This window comes from Marasmius oreades, chromosome 11 (assembly GCF_018924745.1).
Source record: "Marasmius oreades isolate 03SP1 chromosome 11, whole genome shotgun sequence".
Classification (NCBI taxonomy): domain Eukaryota; kingdom Fungi; phylum Basidiomycota; class Agaricomycetes; order Agaricales; family Marasmiaceae; genus Marasmius; species Marasmius oreades.
In genome coordinates this window covers 2,273,959-2,296,727 of record NC_057333.1, presented here as the reverse complement: position 1 = coordinate 2,296,727, position 22,769 = coordinate 2,273,959, and the positions used below count along the sequence as shown (strand labels likewise).

The 22,769-nt window shown below is 48.6% G+C and overlaps 9 protein-coding genes across 10 annotated transcripts; 5 read left to right on the top strand and 4 right to left on the bottom strand.

Moving 5' to 3' along the window:
* Window positions 1-722: 722 nt before the first annotated feature.
* On the bottom strand, window positions 723-1,354 carry E1B28_003553 (uncharacterized protein; the record flags this gene model as incomplete). The annotated part of the gene is made up of 2 exons (XM_043160546.1): window positions 723-1,091; window positions 1,150-1,354. 2 exons carry the CDS (start codon window positions 1,352-1,354, stop codon window positions 802-804), a joined length of 495 nt encoding a protein of 164 aa, XP_043002503.1. The 3' UTR covers window positions 723-801.
* A 931-nt stretch (window positions 1,355-2,285) lies between these two features.
* E1B28_003552 (uncharacterized protein) lies at window positions 2,286-4,239 on the top strand. Its single transcript, XM_043160545.1, has 5 exons — window positions 2,286-2,737; window positions 2,822-3,341; window positions 3,412-3,511; window positions 3,586-3,998; window positions 4,055-4,239. The coding sequence occupies exons 2-5, from the start codon at window positions 2,964-2,966 to the stop codon at window positions 4,124-4,126; spliced, it is 963 nt and encodes a 320-aa protein (XP_043002502.1). The 5' UTR covers window positions 2,286-2,737; window positions 2,822-2,963; the 3' UTR covers window positions 4,127-4,239.
* Window positions 4,240-4,692: 453 nt separating this feature from the next.
* Window positions 4,693-8,240, top strand: E1B28_003551 (uncharacterized protein). The gene is made up of 8 exons (XM_043160544.1): window positions 4,693-5,228; window positions 5,295-5,543; window positions 5,600-5,942; window positions 6,013-6,826; window positions 6,890-7,172; window positions 7,225-7,324; window positions 7,377-7,711; window positions 7,772-8,240. Exons 1-8 carry the CDS (start codon window positions 4,872-4,874, stop codon window positions 7,844-7,846), a joined length of 2,556 nt encoding a protein of 851 aa, XP_043002501.1. The 5' UTR covers window positions 4,693-4,871; the 3' UTR covers window positions 7,847-8,240.
* Window positions 8,241-9,633: 1,393 nt separating this feature from the next.
* Window positions 9,634-11,359, top strand: E1B28_003550 (uncharacterized protein). 2 transcript variants are annotated; one of them, XM_043160542.1, is made up of 3 exons: window positions 9,634-9,771; window positions 9,835-10,215; window positions 10,270-11,359. In XM_043160542.1, the coding sequence occupies exons 2-3, from the start codon at window positions 9,844-9,846 to the stop codon at window positions 11,272-11,274; spliced, it is 1,377 nt and encodes a 458-aa protein (XP_043002499.1). In that variant the 5' UTR covers window positions 9,634-9,771; window positions 9,835-9,843; the 3' UTR covers window positions 11,275-11,359. The 2 variants fall into 2 exon arrangements, with proteins under 2 accessions (XP_043002499.1, XP_043002500.1); XM_043160543.1 differs by having other exon boundaries at window positions 9,835-11,359.
* Window positions 11,360-12,232: 873 nt separating this feature from the next.
* Window positions 12,233-13,344, bottom strand: E1B28_003549 (uncharacterized protein; the record flags this gene model as incomplete). The annotated part of the gene is made up of 2 exons (XM_043160541.1): window positions 12,233-13,156; window positions 13,207-13,344. 2 exons carry the CDS (start codon window positions 13,342-13,344, stop codon window positions 12,233-12,235), a joined length of 1,062 nt encoding a protein of 353 aa, XP_043002498.1.
* Window positions 13,345-15,110: 1,766 nt separating this feature from the next.
* Window positions 15,111-16,583, top strand: E1B28_003548 (uncharacterized protein; the record flags this gene model as incomplete). Its single annotated transcript, XM_043160540.1, has 4 exons — window positions 15,111-15,472; window positions 15,529-15,615; window positions 15,678-16,461; window positions 16,527-16,583. The coding sequence occupies 4 exons, from the start codon at window positions 15,111-15,113 to the stop codon at window positions 16,581-16,583; spliced, it is 1,290 nt and encodes a 429-aa protein (XP_043002497.1).
* Window positions 16,584-16,752: 169 nt separating this feature from the next.
* On the top strand, window positions 16,753-17,854 carry E1B28_003547 (uncharacterized protein; the record flags this gene model as incomplete). Its single annotated transcript, XM_043160539.1, has 2 exons — window positions 16,753-17,395; window positions 17,460-17,854. 2 exons carry the CDS (start codon window positions 16,753-16,755, stop codon window positions 17,852-17,854), a joined length of 1,038 nt encoding a protein of 345 aa, XP_043002496.1.
* Window positions 17,855-18,590: 736 nt separating this feature from the next.
* On the bottom strand, window positions 18,591-20,002 carry E1B28_003546 (uncharacterized protein). Its single transcript, XM_043160538.1, has 5 exons — window positions 19,858-20,002; window positions 19,181-19,803; window positions 18,995-19,121; window positions 18,726-18,937; window positions 18,591-18,658 (listed from the first exon to the last, which is right to left on the bottom strand). The coding sequence occupies exons 2-5, from the start codon at window positions 19,441-19,443 to the stop codon at window positions 18,655-18,657; spliced, it is 606 nt and encodes a 201-aa protein (XP_043002495.1). The 5' UTR covers window positions 19,444-19,803; window positions 19,858-20,002; the 3' UTR covers window positions 18,591-18,654.
* A 382-nt stretch (window positions 20,003-20,384) lies between these two features.
* E1B28_003545 (uncharacterized protein) lies at window positions 20,385-22,769 on the bottom strand. The gene is made up of 4 exons (XM_043160537.1): window positions 22,743-22,769; window positions 21,433-22,674; window positions 21,221-21,377; window positions 20,385-21,161 (listed from the first exon to the last, which is right to left on the bottom strand). Exons 2-4 carry the CDS (start codon window positions 22,636-22,638, stop codon window positions 20,812-20,814), a joined length of 1,713 nt encoding a protein of 570 aa, XP_043002494.1. The 5' UTR covers window positions 22,639-22,674; window positions 22,743-22,769; the 3' UTR covers window positions 20,385-20,811.

Below are 22,769 nucleotides of genomic sequence, written 5' to 3'. Positions count from 1 at the left end.
TAATCCAGAAGCAGAGAAAGAAGGGGAAGAAAATGTTTGAGAAACTCGGGATGGGGAAAGAAAAAAAAAACTACGTACGCGCATTAATTACAGTACGCCACTCCACGGCATCGCGAACACTTTAGCAATTTGTGGTCGGTACCTTCATCCTTGAAGCATGTATTGCATGCTTGAAGTAGATTGGTCGTAATGGGAGGAATTCTGCTCATTACAGCTGTAAACTGTCGCTGGAAAGTGTGGGTAAGGGGTGGAAGAGGGAGCTAAGGACGAAGAAGTTCAGAACTTCGACCGCCTCGTGGACCCCGTGGACGTCATGTGCGCGTGAATTGTACGTATATAAGTACAAGACAGGCGAGGGAAATCGTTCGAAGCTTCGAAACTTATAAAAGAACTTGATTTATAAGAGGAGTCAGTATGAGAAAGGTAATTGTAATCGTCAAGTAGAAGACGCGGTGTTGATAGACACGAATGAAGGACCAGGTAAGGGTAGGGTAATCTGTTAGAGACCCTGTGGGACTTGGACTTGAGGTGGGGCAGGATGTGTATAGCCAGGCTGTCTGACGACCTGTTCATCTCGACAGTCGTGGAAACGGAATCTATACATAGGCGAGTCGTGACCACGAACTTTAAGGAAGGCGATTAATACTTGGAAGAAAAACTTTATGTTCGCGGAAAGACGAACCTCGGTATAATACAGATTAGAGTCATTCTAAGTTACTTTACGCGGAACTTTGGATTAATAATAGCGCGTCAAAAATTTGATTACCCAGAATGCAGTCGGTATGACTCACCGTTATCGTTTCACCGCACGGTATAGCCTGATAACATTCGAGGTATCTTCGTGCGCGGTCTATACTGAACACGGTGCGGGGGCGACAGCTGCCTCATCCTCTCGATGACTTCCTTTGCCAGGAACACAATCTCTTTCTCCTCCTCGTAACACTTGAGCCGATCGTCTATCGTCTCAATGACGCACACATCGTCAGGATGCATCGTCCTGGTCCCGTCTAACCGAAATATGGCAACGAATTCGTGACGAAAAACCTTGATATCAATCGTACTCAGTGCGGTGAGGGGTGTCAATGAAGAGACTAGCAAGAGACGAAGATGAAAGTCTGACAAAGGACAAAGGGAAAGGAAAAGACGTGCCTTGTACTACACATATCTCATCCCCGATTTTTGCAAAGGCAAAGTATCCGTCATCCACAGATGGAGTTATATTCGCGATAAAAGACGCGGTTGAACTGCTTTCGCACCGGCCTGCGCCAAAATAACCGCTCGAGGTTGTTGGTTGATAATGTGACCGTGAAGGTGACAGAGCAGTTGAGGTAGAGGCAATAGCTGAGGTATTCATGATTGACGTGGAAACAAAGGGTATTTGGAAGAACCAAGGTGTTGCGCCAGCGAGGAAGGAAGTCTGAAAGAAGGTGGCGAGCAATGCAACTGCCCCTTATAAACCATCGTGCCCTAGCACGAGGTAAGGTGTTTTGAAACATTCTTCCGCATCGGAGTTCCGGAACCGAGAAGCCCAGAACGCCAGTATGCTGTTATGAAGACTGCGATCACAAAGAATTAAACCTTGGATAAAGTCGGTCATTCCGGATTGAAATTATCGCTATCCCGGCCGCGCTAAAATAGCTCTTCCCGCCTCGTGTGGGGTACAGATCCTCGGGTTCGCCGTGTTCATCGAGAATGCCGAAAGAGTTCACAGATAGAATGAACGTTGTATCACTATGAAGGAGAGCATGCAGGATCCGGATTGATCAGGCTGTCTGCAAAGAAAATGAACTGCAACGCACCGAGGGGTTTGACAGGAATGAATTCCATCGAGCTTTGAGAAATCCGAAATCATATCTCTGTGTATTTGTTGGCACCTGAAGCAGCCGTTCGGTATCGATGGGTATGTATCATTCCTCTGAGCTTGACGCAGCTAGGCGGTCAGCTGAGAGTTTGCAAAGGAAATTGAGAACTGCGGCAAGTCGAGGACGAACATTGACATCGGCACCTAAGAGACTCTATTAGACCCCAAATTAGACCTTCAAGAGTAAGAATAGAACCTACATCATGATATATAACCCACCAGAAATCAATCCCTATGCTGCCTTTGTCGGATACCGTTCGTTTAAAGCTTCTGAGAATCAAAGTGGATGGCTTCTGCTCGCTTTCCACTGTCGATGTAGTTGACATGAGAGAGCATAACGTAATGGTGAGCGGCGGACTGGGGTGGCAGTGAGCGACAGTGTCACGCCAGAGTCACACCAGAGGTCCGGGCCGGCTCAGATTATCTCTTACTCGCTCATTCGATTCTCGAAGCAGTTTTCGTCTCTCTATACCTCTCTATAGCCCTCTTTTCCTCGAGCATCTCAAGATACTCAAAGAAGGCACCATAATCACAGCCATCATTCCAGTAATGAACGTGACTGGATTATAGCTTGCCTGCTGTACGTCGGCTGATCCAACCTGAACTTGGAACACCGCAAATCGCTTCAAGAAATCCTCAGAAAGCGCAACTGAGTTTTCATTTAAGATCCTTCGTACTCTCCTGCCAAGTCGATGCCCAGTGGATCCACTTAAAGCCGCCTCTACGGCCCCATTGGCTCGCAGAATTGTGGCTCGAGTCATTCTGAGATGCTATCGCTCGGCATCTATGCCACCACCTGCACCGTGTCCAGCACCATGATAAGCGGGAGATGACACGTTACGTGGGATTCAATTTTTCCAGCCACTGACATAGTCGGTGAGCTTCTTAATTGCCTCGAGGTCGTCCGGTACTAATCCTATCTGTCTGTCCTGACTTTCTATTGGACAATTGCGAATTTAGTGTCAACTCGTGACACAGCTGCAAGGGGAGGACTGTGAAAGAGTACCAACGTTTCTGGTATCTATGGTGATGGCTATTTAAACATGACCGCCCGGAAGCGCTCCATATAACACGCTTAAGCTTATAAAGGCAGTAACCCTTCATGGCCGATGAACTTGATCTTAACATCCACATCCAGAAAATACTATCAATAAGGATGGTCAGCATCACCCCGGAAGAACTATCCTTACGACAAACTTCTTCTTCAGAACTTGCAGTCTCTCTGGACCACATCTATGTCCTGAAAACCGTGGTTGGCACCCAAAACGACTTGTCAAGGCATCCGAAAAGCGAAATCTCGTTACTGAAAGCGTCCGTGCACCCCAACATCGCCGATTTTGTGGGAAGTTATCGATCTTACATCGAGAATGACGATATAGTCAGCGCGCTACCGAGGAATCGTACGCAAGCAGTTGTCTTGACGGAGATAATCGAGAACAATGAACTTGAAGAGAATCATGTTGCCCGGGTGTGCCTGGAAGTAAGTGGCGTTATGTATTCTAAATATCCATCTTGGGGATACTGATTCCGGCAAATCGGACGTTGACTAGGTTTGTGAAGCGCTGCGGTATCTTCATCAGGAGAAGATCGTACACGGAAAAGTCAACTCAAGTAATGTTCTGCTCGATGTTCAATGCCGGGTTATGCTCAGTTGGGTTATTTCCGTCGTTCTACGCTTCTCAAAGTACCAAAAGTGGTTGTACTGAATTCTTCTTTTCAAACAGCCGACTTTGATAATGACACTTTAACGAATTCTCCGCATTGGCTGGCCCCTGAATTGGCGAAGAAACGTCTACAAGAGGGTAATCATACCATTCATGTATCGAAGGAAACTTTGCAAACCTGGGGACCTATGGTGGAGGCTGCAGCGTCCTCGAGGCATCGACGGAACCTTAGTTATTCGGGTACTGCGAAAGCGGATATATGGTCGTTGGGTATCACACTGTGGGAGATGATAGAAGGATGTCCGCCCTACGGTGATGAGAAAGACACGATAAGGGTTTTGGAGCTAATATCGACGAATGGGACACCTACTTTGAGAAACCCGGATAGGTGTAGTCGAGAACTCAAGAGGCTCTCGTCACGGATGTTGTGCGTGAACTTGGGAAGTCGGAATGGTGCGAGGGACATACTTGAGGTGGGAGGGTTCCTCGATTGCCGATGGGAATTGATTTGTTGACTTCGCGCTTGAAGGACCCGTTTCTGGAGAAAGCTTGTTCTCAACTAGGAATGGTGCTCCTGCTTCAATTCAAGCTGCAGCCTTGACGATCGACGGGTTCATAACGTCTTTTACCGGGTACAAGTCTTTATGACGGCCCTGTTATAGTACATCAACGCCTTCAGAAGGCAGTGATGACCGTTCAATTGTTATTCTACCGTTAATTGATTCTTGTCATCCTTCGAACATCCCGTCAGGTTCCCCAGATTGAGGAATTTCAACCCGCCTAGAGTCCGAGATGGAACCGTTTCGGTGTCACTATCCGCGGAAATACATTCTAGATCTCTAAGCTCTGCGACATTTTTTTTTCTGGCATTGTGAATATTCTGTAATAAACTGCAAAGAGTCAAAGACAGAAAAGAAATAGGGTGAATCCGGCATCCTGAGCGAGATGACCTCGGCGGTTTCGGTATCTTCGGCTTAAACCTGTAATCTCCAAGGCAACCCACCGACAAAAGCCAAAAGTGGAATGCCGGACCGGCAAGGCCGAATTGTTTGTTACGCTTTTGTGACCCTCCCGATTAGCCAAATGTAAACAAAAGCAAAAAGAAGCTTTGTCTGGACTAGGCCAAGGAATAAATTTTTGTAATAGAATTTTCGAGTTTTTTTCTTCATAACGACGTCCATTACTCTCTCGCCATCGTCTCTGGGAGTGTCGAAACCTCTGCCCTCATCGTGACCGGCAACGTAGACCCAGTCAGCAACCCACTTCCCCTAACAACGACCACACTATCTGAGCGAATCAGCAATCAATAAGCTCAAATAACCAAATCGAAAGCAGGGCTCTTGCACATGTCTTTTCACCAGATCACAGCGACCTCTCTTACCCCTACACGGCCAGCTCCACCAGCTCCTCAACGAAGAGCAACGGAAGGCGGTTCTGATATGTATACAAATAATACCTCGCTTGCCAACTCCGGTTACAGTGCTGCCATCACCTTCTCTCCATCATCTCCTGCCAGCTCCTCCTACAGCCCATCATATTCCGGAATCGGTGGCTCCCCCAATCGCAATTCGGAAGGAATGTCGAGCGTGATAGTACGGAGTGGTTCAGTGAGCTTGAAAGAAGATGGAACATTTGCCAGCTGGATGTGGAAGGCGAAGTGGTTGGTGTTGCGGGAACAGGTTCTATCGATACATAAATATGAGGTGCGTTTTTTCTTCTTTTTTCTTCCTTTTTTTCATTTATGAAATGAGGGCTGATTTGTCGTACAGAGCTCTCCTCAACAAGGCGTCGTTATGCTGAAGGATATCACCAACGTCGAGCGTACAGATCTCAAACCATACTGCCTTTTGCTGGAGACCAAGGACAAGAGATATTACTTTTCGCTGAAGAGCGATGAAGAACTTTATGGCTGGCAGGACGATATCTATTCACGAAGCCCTCTGATGGGTGTCAGCAACCCCACCAACTTCGTACATAAGGTGCACGTTGGTTTTGACCCAGTATCTGGCGCTTTTACGGTGAGCTCAAACGTACTCCGGAAGACACTAAATCTAACGAAAATCTTGCAAACCAGGGCATGCCTGAACAATGGCACAAGCTGTTGACGAAATCAGCCATTACGAGAGAAGATTACGCTAAAGATCCTCAAGCAGTGTTAGACGTTTTGGAGTTCTACACAGATCATCAAAAGAGGGAAATGGAGGATAACATGGCTATGGGGCTAGGCAGTATCAGTACACCTGGCACCATATCTCGCACAGGTTCAAGCATCTCCTCCTCCACCTTAGTTTCCTCGAATTCCACCTCTTCCACCATCTCACCTTATTCACCGGCCGAGTCCAGTGCACCCGCCAGGTTCAACGCCGGAACAGGTTTAGGAGGCGTTACTAAAATCAGTTCGTCGTTGGCAAACACCAGTGCGTTTTGATCTATCATCAAATTGATCGACCGATTTGCTGATACAGTTAACCACCCTCCTCATCCTAGGTCTCAACGGAGAAGTGACCGATTTAACAACAGCTGCTCAACGAGCTGCTGAGGTCGTCAATGGCTCTAACGGTTCGTCGAGAGCAGGATTACCTGCGGTACCTCAGGCATCGAGGCCAGCACCACCTAGACCTTTGATGACCGGCACTCGAGCCGCACCACAGCCTCCTACATCAAACGGTGCTCCGAAAACTTCCTCAGAGCATACACCAGCCGCTGCCGACCTCCGTTCACGTCAAAAAGCTCAAGGGCCACCCCTACAAGGTCCGGTACCTGCCCGAAACGATTCGTTACCAACGTTATCGCAGAACCAGAAGGAAAGAGAAAGAGAACGCGAGAGGGAACGTGAGCAACGGGAAAGAGAGCGGGATCGTGGGTTGAAAGAGCAGAGGGAGAGGGAGAGGGAGAGAGAGGCGGATCAAAGGACTGCACCGTCTGAATCGTCGTCGTCGACAGCCCAGTATCAGCGGACGAAGACGCCGGAGGGTGCTCGACCACCGATGGGACCACCGTCGAAGTCGATGCCTGGAACGACGACACCGGCTACTCATCCTGTTGGTGGACCTGCCGGAGCTACGGTTGGACCACCGCCTGTCAAGCCATTGCAGCCTGCGAAGAAGGTGCAGATCCAGGTTGAGGAGAAACCTAAAGGAGCTGGTGTGGCGGCAGCGGCAGCGGCGTTGGAGAAGCCTAAAGAGAAGGAGAAGAGGATCAGTACGATGACGGAAGTGCAGATTATGGAGAAGTTGAGGCAGGTGGTTTCGGACGATGATCCGAAGACGTTGTATAGTAAGATTAAGAAAGTCGGACAGGGGTGCGTGGGCTCTTTTCTTTCCGTTTTTCTGGTTTACCCTACTGACCGCGTTTCTCTCTGCAGTGCTTCTGGTCACGTGTATGTCGCGAAAACTCTTGCAACTGGGAAGAAGGTGGCGATCAAGGAAATGGATTTGACACATCAGCCTCGGAAGGAGCTCATTGTCAACGAGATTCTGGTCATGAAGGAATCGCAACACCCCAACATCGTCAACTTTTTGGAATCATATCTGGTGAAGAGCAATGAGTTATGGGTGGTGATGGAGTACATGGAAGGTGGCGCGTTGACCGACATCATCGAAAACAACGCTATGGAGGAAGACCAGATCAGTAGTATATGCCTCGAGGTCCGTCGTCATGTTCCAAACTGCCGTAACCTCATGCTGAACATTTACACAGACATGCAAAGGCCTCGGCCACCTACATAGCCAGAGCATCATACACCGAGATATCAAATCAGATAACGTTCTTCTCGATGCTGGTGGTCGGGTTAAAATCAGTAAGAGCTTCGTTCGCCGTTTCTCGATGACGATGCTCATAGATATTACCAGCTGACTTTGGTTTCTGCGCCAAGCTCACTGACCAAAAGTCGAAGCGAGCCACGATGGTGGGTACACCTTATTGGATGGCTCCTGAGGTCGTCAAGCAGAAGGAATATGGGGAGAAGGTGGATATCTGGTCACTCGGAATTATGGCAATCGAGATGATAGAGAACGAACCACCTTATCTCGATGAAGAACCTTTGAAGGCGCTTTATCTGATCGCAACGAACGGCACTCCGACGTTGAAGAAACCAGAGGCGTTGAGCAGGGAGTTGAAGAGCTTTTTGGCGGTGTGTTTATGTGTGGATGTGAGCAGTCGAGCAACGTCTAGCGAGTTGCTGGAGGTGAGTTTTCTCTCCGTCAGAGATGAGAACTTCTTTCCTGATGGTCTTCTGTCTCGGTAGCACGACTTCTTACAGAAGGCCTGCGCCCCATCGGGATTGGCACCACTGTTGCGATTCAAGTCCAAGCAGTCGTAAAGGCGATTTATCTCTTCATCGCGGTTTTTATCGGGACTTGTGGCTTTTGCGGGCGTGGCTGATGTGTGTTTCTCGGCTTCCGTGGTACATACTTAATCTCATGGCACTTCTCTCCTTCCGCTTCGTACACTACCACGAACATTAAAGATTCCAACTATCCCTCCCGTATCGTTGTCGATCGCACATCACTCATGGTCTCGTGTCCTTTACATAGCGTTTATTACCTTCGGACGTTGTCCCCGTTTCTGTTTGTTCTTCTCTTTCTCATTTCTACTCTGTGTATTCACTGAATTGATTATATAATTTCCTGTTTTTTCTTCCTCTGCTACCAGCTATTGTCATTTGCGGAACACAAGACTCGATAAGAGTACTGTACGAATATACTTTGAAGGGGAGCATTGTCTATAGACTAAGTCTGTCGTGCACCCAGGACGAGGAACACGGAACGCTCGAGCCTCGAGGTGTCCAGGAGGCGCCGCTGACGCAATGATCACGTGCTCGGGTGGTCAATCCTGGCGCGAGAAACATAATTAGACAGAACCTGATAGTTTATGGTACGTACGCCATTACAATGTCGCCTTTCAGGCTCCGACGACTCCCCACTTTCTAGCAGACCCAACATAGACCGCTACCAACCCATTAGCAGTCGAGAAAAGTCCTTCCAACGCAAGTCCTGGACATAGTCACCCGGTATCTTCAAGAAGTGCTAGTGAGTACTTGAGTCCTGGTTCAGAATGGGCCGTGAACGTTTTTCATCGCTTTCAGACGCTCACTTTTGAGAATGATACAGTTCATCCACGCTATGGCCAAATTCTCCCCAACACGATCACCTACGATGATCATGATGACAGAGACTACGATATTCCCGAGGAAGACGCAAGGCTATAGTATATGGACTCCAAGTCGATGGTTTGTAGGACGTGATGAACATATGGGGCCGCTAGCAGCGACGTCACCTTCCGATCGTTGGCCACAATGTTCGGCTTGTACAACTTGTCACTTGCAAGCTGGTTTCGCGCTAACTTCAAGTCTCAAGAAATGCAAAATAATTTCATAGAATAATTTTAACCAGCAAATTGTTTTCCAGACTCTTCCTTCCTCAACTCACTTCCCGGTGTGCTGTTGGCCGAAATTGAAGCATATAGCCCTACCTCGTACAGGCGCAGATCGACAGTCCGGGACTGACTTGCAGTGGCGTACTCTGATCAGCTTTCAATCGGATCCCTTGCAAATGACTTTGGCGAGGAAAGCCCACGATCAGTACGCAGTGTCAACGGTTAGTACTTCATGGATGTCACTTTAACGTCTGCATATTTCCTGCCAGATTTCGGCGGGATCCAGCTTGAGGTGGGAGCAGAAATACAAGGATGAAGATTCCTCTTCTTTTTGGAGCGCTCCGGGCTCTTCCTTTCACCGAAGCGAAAGACGGGACGTCAATTACAATAATATGTCACTGATTCACTCAGTGGTTGGAGTAATGCGCACGCCGGGAGTACGTTCGCGCGTCTCTATACTTATTAGTACTGCACCACGAGCAGGTGTCCAACGTATGCGGCTAGTAGCTACTAACCACCGTGCGGGACGAAAACAAAGTGGAGATGAACGAGTCGATGAGTCGAAGACCATTCGAGAAGCAGTGGTTCAAAGCATTTACTATGATGAACACATGAACTCAGGCTCTACGTCGTCACTCGCATTCGGGGCCCGACCACTAACAGCGTAGCGCACCCAAAACAAAGTGCAGCATTCTCGATACCCGATACCTACCCGATACTCGGTTCGAACTGGTTGAAGCGGTTCCAAAATCTTCAAGACTCCGATTTCGGTTCCAGCTCTTCAACCTCAAGTCTGCTCCGTTTAAACCGACCCTTTGACCTTTGTCGAACTTGAACCGGATAACATCATTAGAGTATTTCAATTTGCGGGTAGGCTTTAATTTTTGAATGCTGTTAGTGGCACTTTTCGCACTAATTAGGCTTTGTAACAAGTCTTCATGAATGGTCACCAAATCCCTCTCTTACGTTGATGGGACTTCCAAGGATGCTGTCGGACATCTCGATTCTCCGCCTAAAATAACCGCCATCCACAAGTTTATAAATCGTATGAGTCTCGCTCAAAATCTCATCGTTCCTCCCGATACGACAGACGTCTTCACCATGTCTCAGTGGCAGTTCCGCAGGCGTTGGATGGATAAAAAGCTGCGACAACTCGAATCCAAACCAAAGATCAAGCCAAACGAATGGCATCCTGTCATTCGAGAATTCCGCGAGCTCGTCGAGGGAGATCACATATTGTCCAAGTGCTGTAGTCGGATGTTCGACAATAGGCCCGACACCCCACCCAATGATAAGGACTCACAGAAGTCTCAGGTGAGCATTCCGCCTTCCTCTCTTTTAGTGTGGTTGATGCTGAGTATGGCGTAGGTTCGCGACTACATCCATATGCTTGAACTCCTCAATTACATCCTCACTCGGGCGCCAGAATGGGAGAACAACGATATGGGTCAGATGGGTATTCTTCCCATCCTCGCTCTAGTTGAATGGCCCATGAACACCCCTGCTGGTCGAGTGGTATTCTCCGATTCACGAGTGAACGCTCAGTTGAAGAAAATTTTCGACGTATGGGCTGAATACCTGTCATCGTCTGATTCCACCTATGTGTTAACTGAGGATGACGGTTGGCTCCGCCCCGGTGCCATCACAGAGGACTTTGGGCAAACCTTCATTTGCGATACCACTCATCCCCACTTTGGATTCAAATCCTGGGACGATTTCTTCACCAGAAGGCTGAAACCTGGCGTTCGACCGATCGCCGAGCCCTACGACGACTCAATAATCACCAGCGCATGCGAGTCTTTCGTCGTCACCTTCGCGCACGATGTCCAAACCAAGGACAAGTTCTGGCTGAAAGGCTGCCCGTACAACCTTCAAACCATGTTCAACCACGACCCTCTCACACAGTACTTCATCGGCGGTACAGTCTATCAAGGCTTTATCGCCTCGACGAGCTATCATAGATGGCACAGTCCCGTCAACGGTGTCGTCACGAAGATCGTTCACATCCCCGGGACTTACTACCTTCAGTCCCCTACGTTAGGATTCGACACTGAAAACGGCCCGGATTATTACACTCCTGATCACTCGCAAGAGTTTCTTTCGCACTCACAAACTCGGTTGCTCGTGTTCATAGAGTCGAGTAATCCTGAAATCGGGTTGATGTGCGTGGTGACGATCGGTATGGTGGAAGTGTCTACCTGTGAGGTCACGGTTCGAGAGGGTACGAAGGTTAAGAAGGGGGACGAGTTGGGTATGTTCCATTTTGGTGGATCCACACATTGCTTGGTGTTTCGGCCTCAGACTAAGCTTGCAATTGGAGTTGAACCGGGGGAGGGGGTGAAGGTTAATCAGGAAGTAGCGCGGCTTTTGTGATGCGATTGAACTTGTTTACATAGAATTTTTCTCTTCCTTTCGAGTACTCTAGAGTTCGTTGATCTACGTTTAGACTTTCCACACGCGTGGCTGTAGAATGGGATTTTTTTTTGTCCGGCGATGGGGACTAGTCCTTGACTGAGGGTTTCTAATGTTTCCTACTCCACCTCTTCCAGTAGATATCAGCGGTGGTCCTCTTGAAAGTGAACGCATGTCTTCAACCTAACAGGTCACAGGTTCGATAGTCTCCTTCTGCTCGAGATCATCACGATGGCGAAGGGATTCGATAGATTCCGCCTGAATACCGGCCAAACAGATCTGTAACAATGTCGCTTGGTGGTGTTTGGAGGTAGGAGAGGGAAAAAACTACTAAGCAGCAGATAGCGGCCTCAGGCCTGCCCTTAAGCTTGAGTACTCATGTGATCAATGGTGCCGTATTCCACCGCCCTCAGCTTGTCTTCTCATTCTCATTTTCATTCTCAAGTTAATTCTTGAAGAATTCTTGTATTGTCATTGTTCTCAGAGACGAAGAGAATATTGACAAAGAATAACAGGAAATTATGGAGCAGGAAGGAAAAGAAAACTACGATGGACCGGACCACATCGTGTGTTGTTTTTGTTCTTTTCTACAGATACACCATTCAATCCCGCGTATGCCTTCAGGTGTAACAGACGGGGTGTGTAGAGATATAAGTAGTCCAAGAAAACCGAAACCGAAAAAAAAACAACCAGGCCATAAATACTACGAGCGCAGACGGAACCGGAGACGGATGTGGGGAGTTGGTATTTGTTCAGGGTGTGTTGACTACTTTATTTCTGATGTCGATGCATTGATAGGCCGACATCCAGATTAGGGCGCATCTGAACCTCGAGAGGGTTTTTGGGAAGTCGAGGTAAAAAGCGAAGAACTGGATTGCATATAATGGGCCATAACTCATTGCGGCGCTCAATCATCAAGCTAATCAGCTGCTAGCGCTGTCTCCAAACTCTGCAACCATTTTTGCGTCTCACGATACCGGTTGACGCTCACCGGTCTCGGTGAACCAACCTTAACAGTAGACGTCTTGACGACTGGCTTGACGGTGTCGTATGGATAGAGATCACGACGACGAACGTATTCGATGGTTTCGCCTACACACCAGTTGCTCTCGGGCTCGGTCGACGATGGGTAGATCCTCCTACGATGCAGTTCAACGATTTCGTCGGGATAGGTGACAGCCACGAACGAAGCGAGGCCCATGTCTCTCCTGTGGGACTGAATAGGCGGTGGAATAGTGTTCCCCCGCCTCCAGGGTGCAGTTCGGCTGGCTTCGTTACTGAATGCCGGAGCATTAGAGAAGGTGTGCGAAGCAGCTGGCAGGTGTCTAGCGACGTTCCCACTGATGGAATCGGAGAACAGGGTGTCGTCGACACTGGGTTTAGGAGCTGGTTTAGGAGCTGGTCGTCTGATAATCTTCTGTTCAGCGGAGAGGGTCGATGTATCCAGATATCCTCGTGGCATCCTCTGCTTCTTCGTCGGAACTGTGGCATGGACGTTCGTGGAGGACCACCCACAGCCATTCTCATCAGTGGTTGCGTTCGGTTGCCTCATGCTGTTCGCGCGAATCCCGAAAGCTATAGAAGGAAACGGCTCCTTCTTCACCCATGGCTTCCCCGAGAATCCGCGAGTAGAGAATGGACCATAGTAGTCCACATCACCGGTCGCATTACTCGAACGCGGAACTTCCTTGTTAGATTCCCGAGGCGGATTTCTCTCGAACGAAGTAGCCGATGTCGACGAAACATAGGTTGAGGACGAGAACGAGAACGAACGAGTTGCACGAGGAGTGAGAGGAAGGCCAAGGATTCGATAAAGGCGAGGGATTTCCCTTGTGGATTCATTCTGCCAATCCATTTAGCACGGAGCGACGCGTGTAGAATCAAATACCGCACCTTGATCTTCATCTTCCTGCATTCAACTTCGAGAGCGAATAACGCGCAAGTAAGGTCAATATTTATGGTAGGAGGCGCGTTTTCGAGCGATGGCGGAAGGCCGTGAGAAAGAGCTGAGAAAGCTGAGGTCGAGGTCATGTTTGGGAGTTGGATAGAGGCAAACTCGATAGGGCAGAGTTTGAAGAACTTGGAGTTCAGGCTCCTTGGCCCTTTTGTACGGCTGGAGCATTAGTCGACCCATCACAGCCACAAATGCTTAAGAAGTCAAAAAGGCCCTAGCCATCGACCACCTGCCTATCATCAAAGCGTCTGTCGTCCTACAACGTGGTGAATCGTGGCCCCCTGTTGCCGTTACTACAATACACCATTGTTCGCCTTTCCTAGTCTTTCACGCCATGATCCAACACGGATCCAGAAAACGGGATTACGAGCGCCTTTATGGCCATTTTGTCAGGTTTCTCCTACGACCTGCTGTATCTGTGGCATTGTGTCATAGGTTAGAACCTGCGTTGACTCTCCCTTCATCTCCCACTTTCAAATCTGTTTCAAGCTGCGGGTTCCTCTCGTCTAGTCCTCGATAGTATCAATACCGACATGATGTCGGTGATCTTTCGGCTAGCCCTCGAAGGCGTTCAGACTCGTACTCGTTTGCGCTGCGAGACTGATGAAGCGTGTGCCCTCGAAGGGATGGGTAAAGACTTCAGGCAGCCATTGCAAGCACGAAAGATTAATGAAACCCTTGACGTGGCGATGCGGAACCCCCGCCATCTGGGAGTTCAATAAATCTAGTTCTATTGATACGGAATGCTGGCGAGTTGCGAACTACCTCTTGAAGGCATGTACGGCCTCGCAACGGTGCCAAAGGGCATTAGACGGTCTCTTGCAAGGGTACAACTATCAGTATACATGCTCACAAACCGCTACTCTCTTGCTCATTCCGGCTTCAGCACCGGCTATTAATCCTGTCTCATCTCTCATCTCCCGCTCGTCGACTGCTTGGATCCTCCTCTACCTTCCGAACACTATGTAGACATGTAGACACTATCATTGTGGGAGAGCGAGCGATAACCACCGATTCCTTTCCCTCCCTGGCGTTGTGTTTCCCCCTTCAGCTCGTGGCTTATGGCAGCCTCGCGCTTTCGAAATCTGGTATTCGGCCTCAATCAACAAAGCTCTGTGCCGCTACATCCATGCCAAATTGAATGAATACGTCGTTCCTTCTAAACGACCGAAATTTTTGCCCTATCCCCCGTTGCTCGTTGTTCCTTGGGTCCCTCTTCAGAGACCTCAGCATCACTCCTATCATCGCTCCCCGAAATTTCCATCTTGTTCAGTTCCAGTTCTTGAGAGCCCGTGCATGAGGTACGCTCACAAAGGAACGCAATACCCGGAGTACCATCAGGTGGTTGAGAGGCCAAGCGGGAGTTCTGTTATCGGCGTCGCGGAAAACGCTCCCTTCTAGCTGCGCTTGATCTCAACGGACGGTTGTCGGGTTCTCCATCGGACTGCGAGCTCATAAACTCATGCTCTCAGTGGGAGCAGTACGGTCTGTGACTTTGTGACTTATGAGAAAGGCAAAGGCGCGTCCGTATAAATCAAAGAACTTTTCATAACTGATTTTATATAATATCCTGAAGATGAGGTTCTGATGAGTTTCTCGGTCCTAAATGGACTTCTCATCGCATTTCTTTACATCCTCTCGGATTGTTACCTTTTGTCACGTTGGGTCATGTGGTGTTACTCCGCAGCTCGGGCGGCTATCTACCTGTTGTTTTAACTTTCTTTGACGGCTTTTTTGACGGCTCAGACTGCGGCGAGGTTAACATTGTTGCGCATGACATGCCGGAACACATTTAAAGGACCAACACCCGATCTCTTTCTTCCTTCTTCCAGTGCCACTGGACATGGACGACCTCGATTGCCTTCTCATCGCTCAACTACATCTGCAGGATGTTCAGATTATCACAGATGGTCGAAAAGGAAAATCAAAAGAGCACACCCCTCTGACCGATGAGGAGTTGGCGTTCCAAATTCAGGCCGACATCCTCAACGATCACTTGTTGGCCCTCAGTGATAAGAGATTTGCCGAAAGTCTCAACAACGCGGTCGAGTCTGACCTTCATCTTGTCGAAACGATTGGAACTGTAGAGCAAGCTGCGGAGGATGACCATAGATATGCGATTGCTTTGTCTCATTCTCAACCTCTTCCTGAAAAAACGGCCGCCCAGCGCATCGTCGAAGATTCGGAGGCATTGAATGAACAACCGTACGTTCACCCTTTTTCGCTCAGGCTTCGTTGACTTATTGCCATGAAATATTTAGGGGTATGATTATGAACAGCGTTCAGGGTGACGATGAAAGCGTGACAATCGCAAGTGGCAGTACTGTATCTGGAACGATCTCTAGGAGGTACTTAACAGTTCTTCCTACCTGATTAACATCTGTACTTACTACCTCTCGTTCTTTCGCAGGAATGTCGCTTGCGCGATTTGCACCGATAATTTTGACTCTCGACGCGTCTTTCATGCGCAAGCTTGCGGTCACTTTTATTGCGTGGAGTGTCTGGTGAACCTTATACGGGCTTGTATTGGAGACGAATCGTTGTACCCACTTCGCTGCTGCAGGCAGAATCTTTCCGTTCCCGACATCCTTCCTAGACTAGACCTTGACGTCCGTAGAAGCTTCGAAGTCAAAACTCTGGAATACGACGTTGAACCCAACAATCGACTCTACTGCTCCAATCCCGTGTGTTCTGCGTTCCTGGGATCGACGGCGGGAGACAAGAGAACTGTTTCGTGCAGCTCATGTAAGGCGGCAGTCTGTACTGGGTGCAAGAAGCAGGAACATGCTGGTGGTTGTACGGAAAACGAAGGGCTTCTTCAAGTTCAAGCCCTAGCTCGCGAGCAAAGATGGCCGACTTGTCCTGGCTGTAATGCCATTATCGAGCTTCATCATGGATGTTACCATATGACTTGCAGATGTCGAACCCAGTTCTGCTACCTCTGCGCCGCACCATGGAAGAATTGTCAGTGTCCACAATGGGAGGAAGCACGCTTGTTGGAGACTGCTCAGCTTCGAGTACAGAACGAGATGGGACCTAGAGTGGATGTTAATGTCGGTGCGGCTCAGGAACGAGTACAACAGAGGATCCAGGATTTTCGAACTTATCATGATTGTGATCCACATCGTTGGAGGACCAGATGGGGTGGAGGTAATTGTGAAGAATGTGGATACTATCTCCCGCAATTCTTGAAGGTGTGTTTTGAATAACCGGTTTGCAACCCGCCCACAGGCTAACCATACTTATACGCCATTAATAGCTTTGCAGGGGATGCTCAATTCTGGCTTGTGTAAGGTGTACGAGGAACCGCCTATAAAGAAACTAGGTCAATGGCCCTTAACTACGTAACAGAAGCCTGATGTACTTGCCATGTGTGCTGAGTTAGAACGTAAATCGTCGAATAGTCACTTTGCGCAGCCGATGATAAGCTCAGGATCGGTCTACCTCCGTCTCTTGCCTCTAATCATCACGATACATTGAAAGGGATGGCCACTGACGTCGAGAACTGCAGGCTTCACACCATTCGACTCCACCTTCAAGAACTCCAGGAGATCACCGAACGCCGTTATCTAGAGGGAATATCCGAGGAGAACCCGTGGCTTACGGAAGATTATGCACTTGCACTTCAGCTTCAGGCCGAGTTCATGAGCGATCGTGTGGCCGATGAAATTGACGAGTTCATGGTTGACAAGTCAGACGAACCTGGGAAGGATTCCACGCCACCAACGCCTGGTCCCGGTAATTCAGCCCCAAACCCATCGCTTTCTACGTCCACGCAAGAAGTGGTCCCGTCGGATGACCTGAATCACCGCCTCAACACGATAGATGTCGCCCACAATGCGCAGATGCTCGAGGTCCTGAAGCGTATCGATCACATCTCAGCGATTCTGGGAGCATGTAACGAGGTCATCCAGGAGCAATGTGCTACCAGCAGCGCTGTATGTAGTCGTGTCGATGAGCTCACGCGCAGTTACAACACGGTGATCGAGGCTCTCAACTCGAGCTTGAATCAACAGTTCAATGAAAACCAGAGTGTACGTGGTGAGGTCCTGGAACTCAGGGAGATGGTACAGAGTCTTCGTCGGGCGGTTGCCAATGCGAGTGGCGATAACGACAGGGATGTTTTAGGTATGTTCCGTGATTCGGTACAGTACTAGCAACAATGCTCAACACAGGTATGGGGAACGCATAGCACCAAATGCCAACGCCAGGTCAGGGGGTACTTCCCAGCACCGGATTTCGACGGCTTCAGCGAATACTTGTGCCATCACGTCGCAACGAACAGGGACTAATCGCAACCTACCTTCGGTTCCCGCACTGGTTAACGGCGGGTACCCAGTACGAGTTGATCCTGTAAGGTTCGGTCGTAGCACAAACTACGACACGATGGCACGAAAAATCGTAAAGTCTGTATATCGCCCTTCCGGACTTTCTGCACGACTGCGAGGCTATAGAGAAGGACCTACCACCCTTCTCTTGATGTGGAAGACAGAAGTAGATGCCAGGACATTCTTCGAAGCCTGGCATGAGGTCGACCACGAAGATGAGTGGGCTGATGTCTCGGTCTCGTTAGATTTTTTGATTTAAATGGGGCAACGGAGTGTTTTTTCTCGTCGCTCAAAGGGTCGCTGGAGTGTTGTATGGGTATGCAGGGAAAGGCGAATTGGAGCGAGTGGGAATATAAGATTTTCTTGCGTCTTCACGTGTCTTTTCTTCGCCTTTGGAGGCCACTCACGATACAATTAGTACCTTATTTCTAGCGCCGTGCCCCACACGAGATTCCCAGTTTGGAGTTCAAGATAAAGTTTAGAGGCTAGTAAAGAAGGTCGAAAAAAAGATATCATCATTCCATGCCGAAGAACACTAATAGCCGTAGAAGAAATCTTCTCCTTGGAATTATAGTAGTTATCATTCAATTCCCGCCCCACCTGCGCAGGTGTTTGTTAGTTAGAATTCGACATCAGCCGTGCAGGCTCCCGACAACTTACACAGCAGGTCCAGGAATCGGGTAAGCCTATAACGAAGAACGAATTCATTTGAGTATATGATAGAGTCCACAACAGCGCGGCACATACCCCGGTGTCTGCGAATGAGAGCGTCAATAATCCAGTTCTCGAGCTCGAGTAGTAATAGAAAAGTACTTACTCGTGTAGATATCAAACGTAATTCCTGGTTCAGTGTCAGTACCTGTCCGTTCAGGGTTCAGTCCGACTTACCTGGTGTAGTAGGGGTGTAAGCTCCCGGGAATGACACGAACGAGGTCGGGAATGCCGTGCCACTACCAGTAACTTCAACTTGAATACAAGACGGATATATTTGAACGCCAGGATATGTGTAGGCTGCCGGTTACATTCAATATCGGAGACCTTTAAGAATTTGAGGACATTTTACCTGTGTGCAGGGCAAGACTTTTCGTTCGATCAGTGCACCATAGAAATACATATGATAAGTTACTCACATTTCGTGTCGAATGATGTATTGACCGGCTTTCAGGTTCTTCGGGATAGTGAAAGTATAGATACCATTGTTGGCGTTGAGCTTGTCCGCAGCTGCCCACTTCCCATCGGAGCCCTTGCCAGACTCGGCAATCTTAAACCAAACAGCGCTCTTTCCGGGCATCCATTTGGTGATATCGCTCGGAGCACGAGCCATGTAAGTAATCATCGGGCCCTATCGGATAAATCAGTAATTTTATAGCTGGAAAACCCTAGTGCCAACTTGACTCACCTCGTGGCTATCGGGCCAAAGAGTCCAGTTCAATGCGATTTGAGAGCCAGCGGCAACCTTGGCCACCAAGGGTGCAGGTACGGTGTCGTAGCTGGAGCCGCCAGCAGACCACCCATTACATTGAACGCTAAACAAGAGGGGAAATTATCAACGCTCCAGTACATATGCAGTAAAAACGCGACATACTCAATCAAAGTCAAATCTTCCACGGGACCTGTGATAAGGTATGTAGACGGATCAAAAGGATGAGGAGAAACAAGAATGGAATTACCGTTCCCTGGTACCTTTCGGACGATACGTTGTGGAACAGGGTTCATGTAGGGATCGGTGTAAGGCAGGTACCCAGTGTACTTTGTTCCACCGGCAGTGATTTCCTGAACGTATCCATGTCCTTGGACAGAGGAGATGATTGTTGAGAGTAGACAGGCGAGAACAGCAATCTTGAACATCTTCAGAAAAGGGTCAATACTAGTGTTCACGCAACGGATAGTGATTGCCTTTTATACCAAGAGAACCAATCCTGGATCGAGTCGCCTGAGAGCAATCGGGAATGTCATTCCTACAGCAGCCCAGCAACACTCGTCGAGATGGAAAAAGGCTTCATATGATAATGGGAATCTTCACATTTGACCGACCGGGTGATAAAACCGTCGGACCGCGCGGAATGTTCTTGATCAGAGACGCCTGTGACGAACTCGACGAGTCTAATACACCGCGTCTTGAAAATCCTCGATGTATCCCGCATGTTCATACCACCATTCAAAGCACAGCAAGTGATTCAAATGGCAGAATTGAAGACGTCCGCAGAGCTTCGACATTTTGCATGAACAATAAGAGCGAAGACGAGGACGACAGGCACTCACCCTTTCGATTATCGGATTAATGTTTGATATTCATCCTCGTGTCCTTCCACCTTTCTTCCAGACTGTATTGGTTTGCTGAAGGACCGATTCATCGCGAGGGATTTGTAATTAGTCTTCGGACAACAACGGTAGATGTCATTAGGAACTGAGCGTTTGAACCGAAGTTTTAGAGTTGGTTTATCCATTAGTCGTTCCTGGATGCACATTTAAATTATCTTTCCTTCAATCGGTGACGCTAAGAATTCAAAAGGTAAAATAATGTGAATCAGTACATATTCTTCCCACATCAAGTGAAGCATACCCTGTGCTGGTACCGGTGGGCTAGTTTTACTTCACAAGGCTCCTGGAAAGGACTTCGAAAACTTCCTGAATTGACTGCAAGGTGTCGCAGTAGTACAATCGCTCTCTGTTTGCCTTTTCTCTTCATTTGGCAGCTCCATAGAGTGGTCTGTAGACGCAAAGCCAGATAACTGTTAGGGAGGATGGTGGGGGAAGGAAGAGCCTGACTCGGGCGAAACTCCGGCGCAGCCTGGACCACGGCCCGCTGGCGGCGCGAGTTCGGTATTTTCTGCGTTGCTGGTGCAGTGGTGCACCATAATAAAAACTTCCAACTAGACTAGGTAGACTTCAAAGAACTGGGATTCCTACAGGAACAGGAGCCTATTGATCTGTGGCAAAATTTTGAATGTTGAACTTGAGTATTGCCAGCCCAAGCAGTAGCATTGATTGGACGAGGCGAGGCCAATTAGACAGTCGAAGGACGACTACACTTTTAATTCGTCAAATGTGTTATCACGGTAGGGTGAGGTGCAAGAGACCAAGCATTAAGTATAGCGTTCTAGAACGTAAGCGGGACGAGCCAAAAAATCTAGGATTGCCACCTAAAATCAAACAAGGATGATGGTATGTGCCGTTGCAGTGCGATGAACTGGCTACGGGAGGCTTCACGAACGATCAAATATCATCCGCACGAAGGAAGCATATGGCAGGCTGACGCTTGCCGAAGCGCCACGGAATTTTCGCAATCGCTATTAAACTCCGAGCATCAGTTTCATCGAAAGGTAATAGATCCCGTAAGCCAAAGGTTCTCCAAGCGACTTCAACTCGTTCCGCAACAAATGTCACCGGGACCTCTCCGTAGTCCATCAGAGTGACGACTGAGACGTCAGAGCTCTCGCGGGGAATATCAATCTTGCGCTGCTCCAGTAAGTTTTCAATATGATTTTTATTCGCGATATAGTCGTGCCATATTTGCTTTTTGAAGATGTGAAAATCCAGTTTCGTGTAGTTGGGAAATCCACCAGCTAGGACGAGAGCGATCATGAGTTGAAATCAAGATAGGAATACCAGAGTAAGTAGTCACCTCGAATATTTTGCTGGATCGCTTTGCATTGCTCCCTGTGTCGTGGCCAGTCAGCCTTTTGACACTTAGGGGAACAGTAGATCACTGAAAGGCAACCGCTACAACGCTGGAAAGAAAAATGTACCGGTTCCATGGTGCTTAAGACTTCACGAGGACACTAATGAAAGGTTAACATGCCAAATGGTGGTAAGGTTCAACGGTCGATACTTTACCTGTGGACCGCCGCAAACTCCTGCGATAGACCAAGGACTGCGAAACGAAGCATCTACCGCTTTGTTTATCGAGTTTCTTCTCAAAGCCTCATTCCGCAATGCCACCCATTCATCCCATACGCGAGGCACGTCGCGAAATCCTTCCTCCAAATCCAGCCTCTGAACCTTCCTAATCGAACGAATGACCCGTACCAATATTTCTCGGTGCAGCAGACGTTGCGACAACAAAACAAGGAAGTCCGCATAGTGTGCCGCCAAACCGTTTCGCCCGCCGACACCTCGTATTTCTACATCGTCCAAAATCATGTCACGAGATTTGAACATCGAAGGAATAATATCCTCCTCCAAGGCCTCGGCAGCTGCGCTCGAATCGAAGCGGATACAGCTGATAATGAATTGCAGACACTTTGCAATGCATATCGTGATGTCGTCGAAGAAGCAGTTTTCGTAGTACTTTTTGGGTGATGCGAGTTTCGTGATGACATAGCCTGTCCATCGTAGGCCGTCATGAGCCAACGAGAGCTGGAAAAATTCTGCAGGATACGTGCACGAAAGCTCTTGGAAGAAGATGAGGAGACTCTGAAGTGTATAGCAGAGAACTTGCTTTGGTGTGGCGAGGCAGATGATACCTTTCACTACTGAGCGTGAAACTTCCTGTGGGGACGAGAACAGAACCCTTTTGAAATGTTTTTCTACCTCCTTCTTCACCTGGGCATTGGCGTGCAAGTAACATTCGAGGTGTAATCCGACCGAGTCATAGTGGTTTTGAAGGGATTGGTGGTCCATCCGAGTGGCCAATAACCACATCTCTGTCGCAAGACCGAGAATTTCTGGAGTGGCACTGAGAACAGTCCCAACCTCGTGCATAAAATCTCCGGGGCTGGGTTGGTGCATGGTGTATAAGAAAAGCACTGTACTCATCGACAAAAAACTCTCCACAAACTCGTAGCCTTGTTTGGTAAAAAATGGTTTATCCAACGCGAGCCGCGCAAAGGTTTTGATCCAAGGCCAGAGCTGGGTCCAATGACGAGTGACCAACTGCACGGTGGTTAGTGACTTGCGTTTAAGCGCTTCCGTGATTCTGACAAGAGCCATCATGGAGTTGTAAACATCTGGTTTGAAATGGTCGGGATCTAGGGTGGCTGGATTGGGAGGTTTGCGCCTCAGCTCCCGCATGTAGGACGAAAATAGTATTTGGTGCGACATTATGACAACAAGACAGTAAAATCAGCCAGCGACGTGCTATATTCCAGTTCAAAAGGGCATAATATGAGCGTGGGGAGATAGAAATCTGAAGTTAAAATTCTCACTGTATTGACTAAATAGTTGAAGTTGTG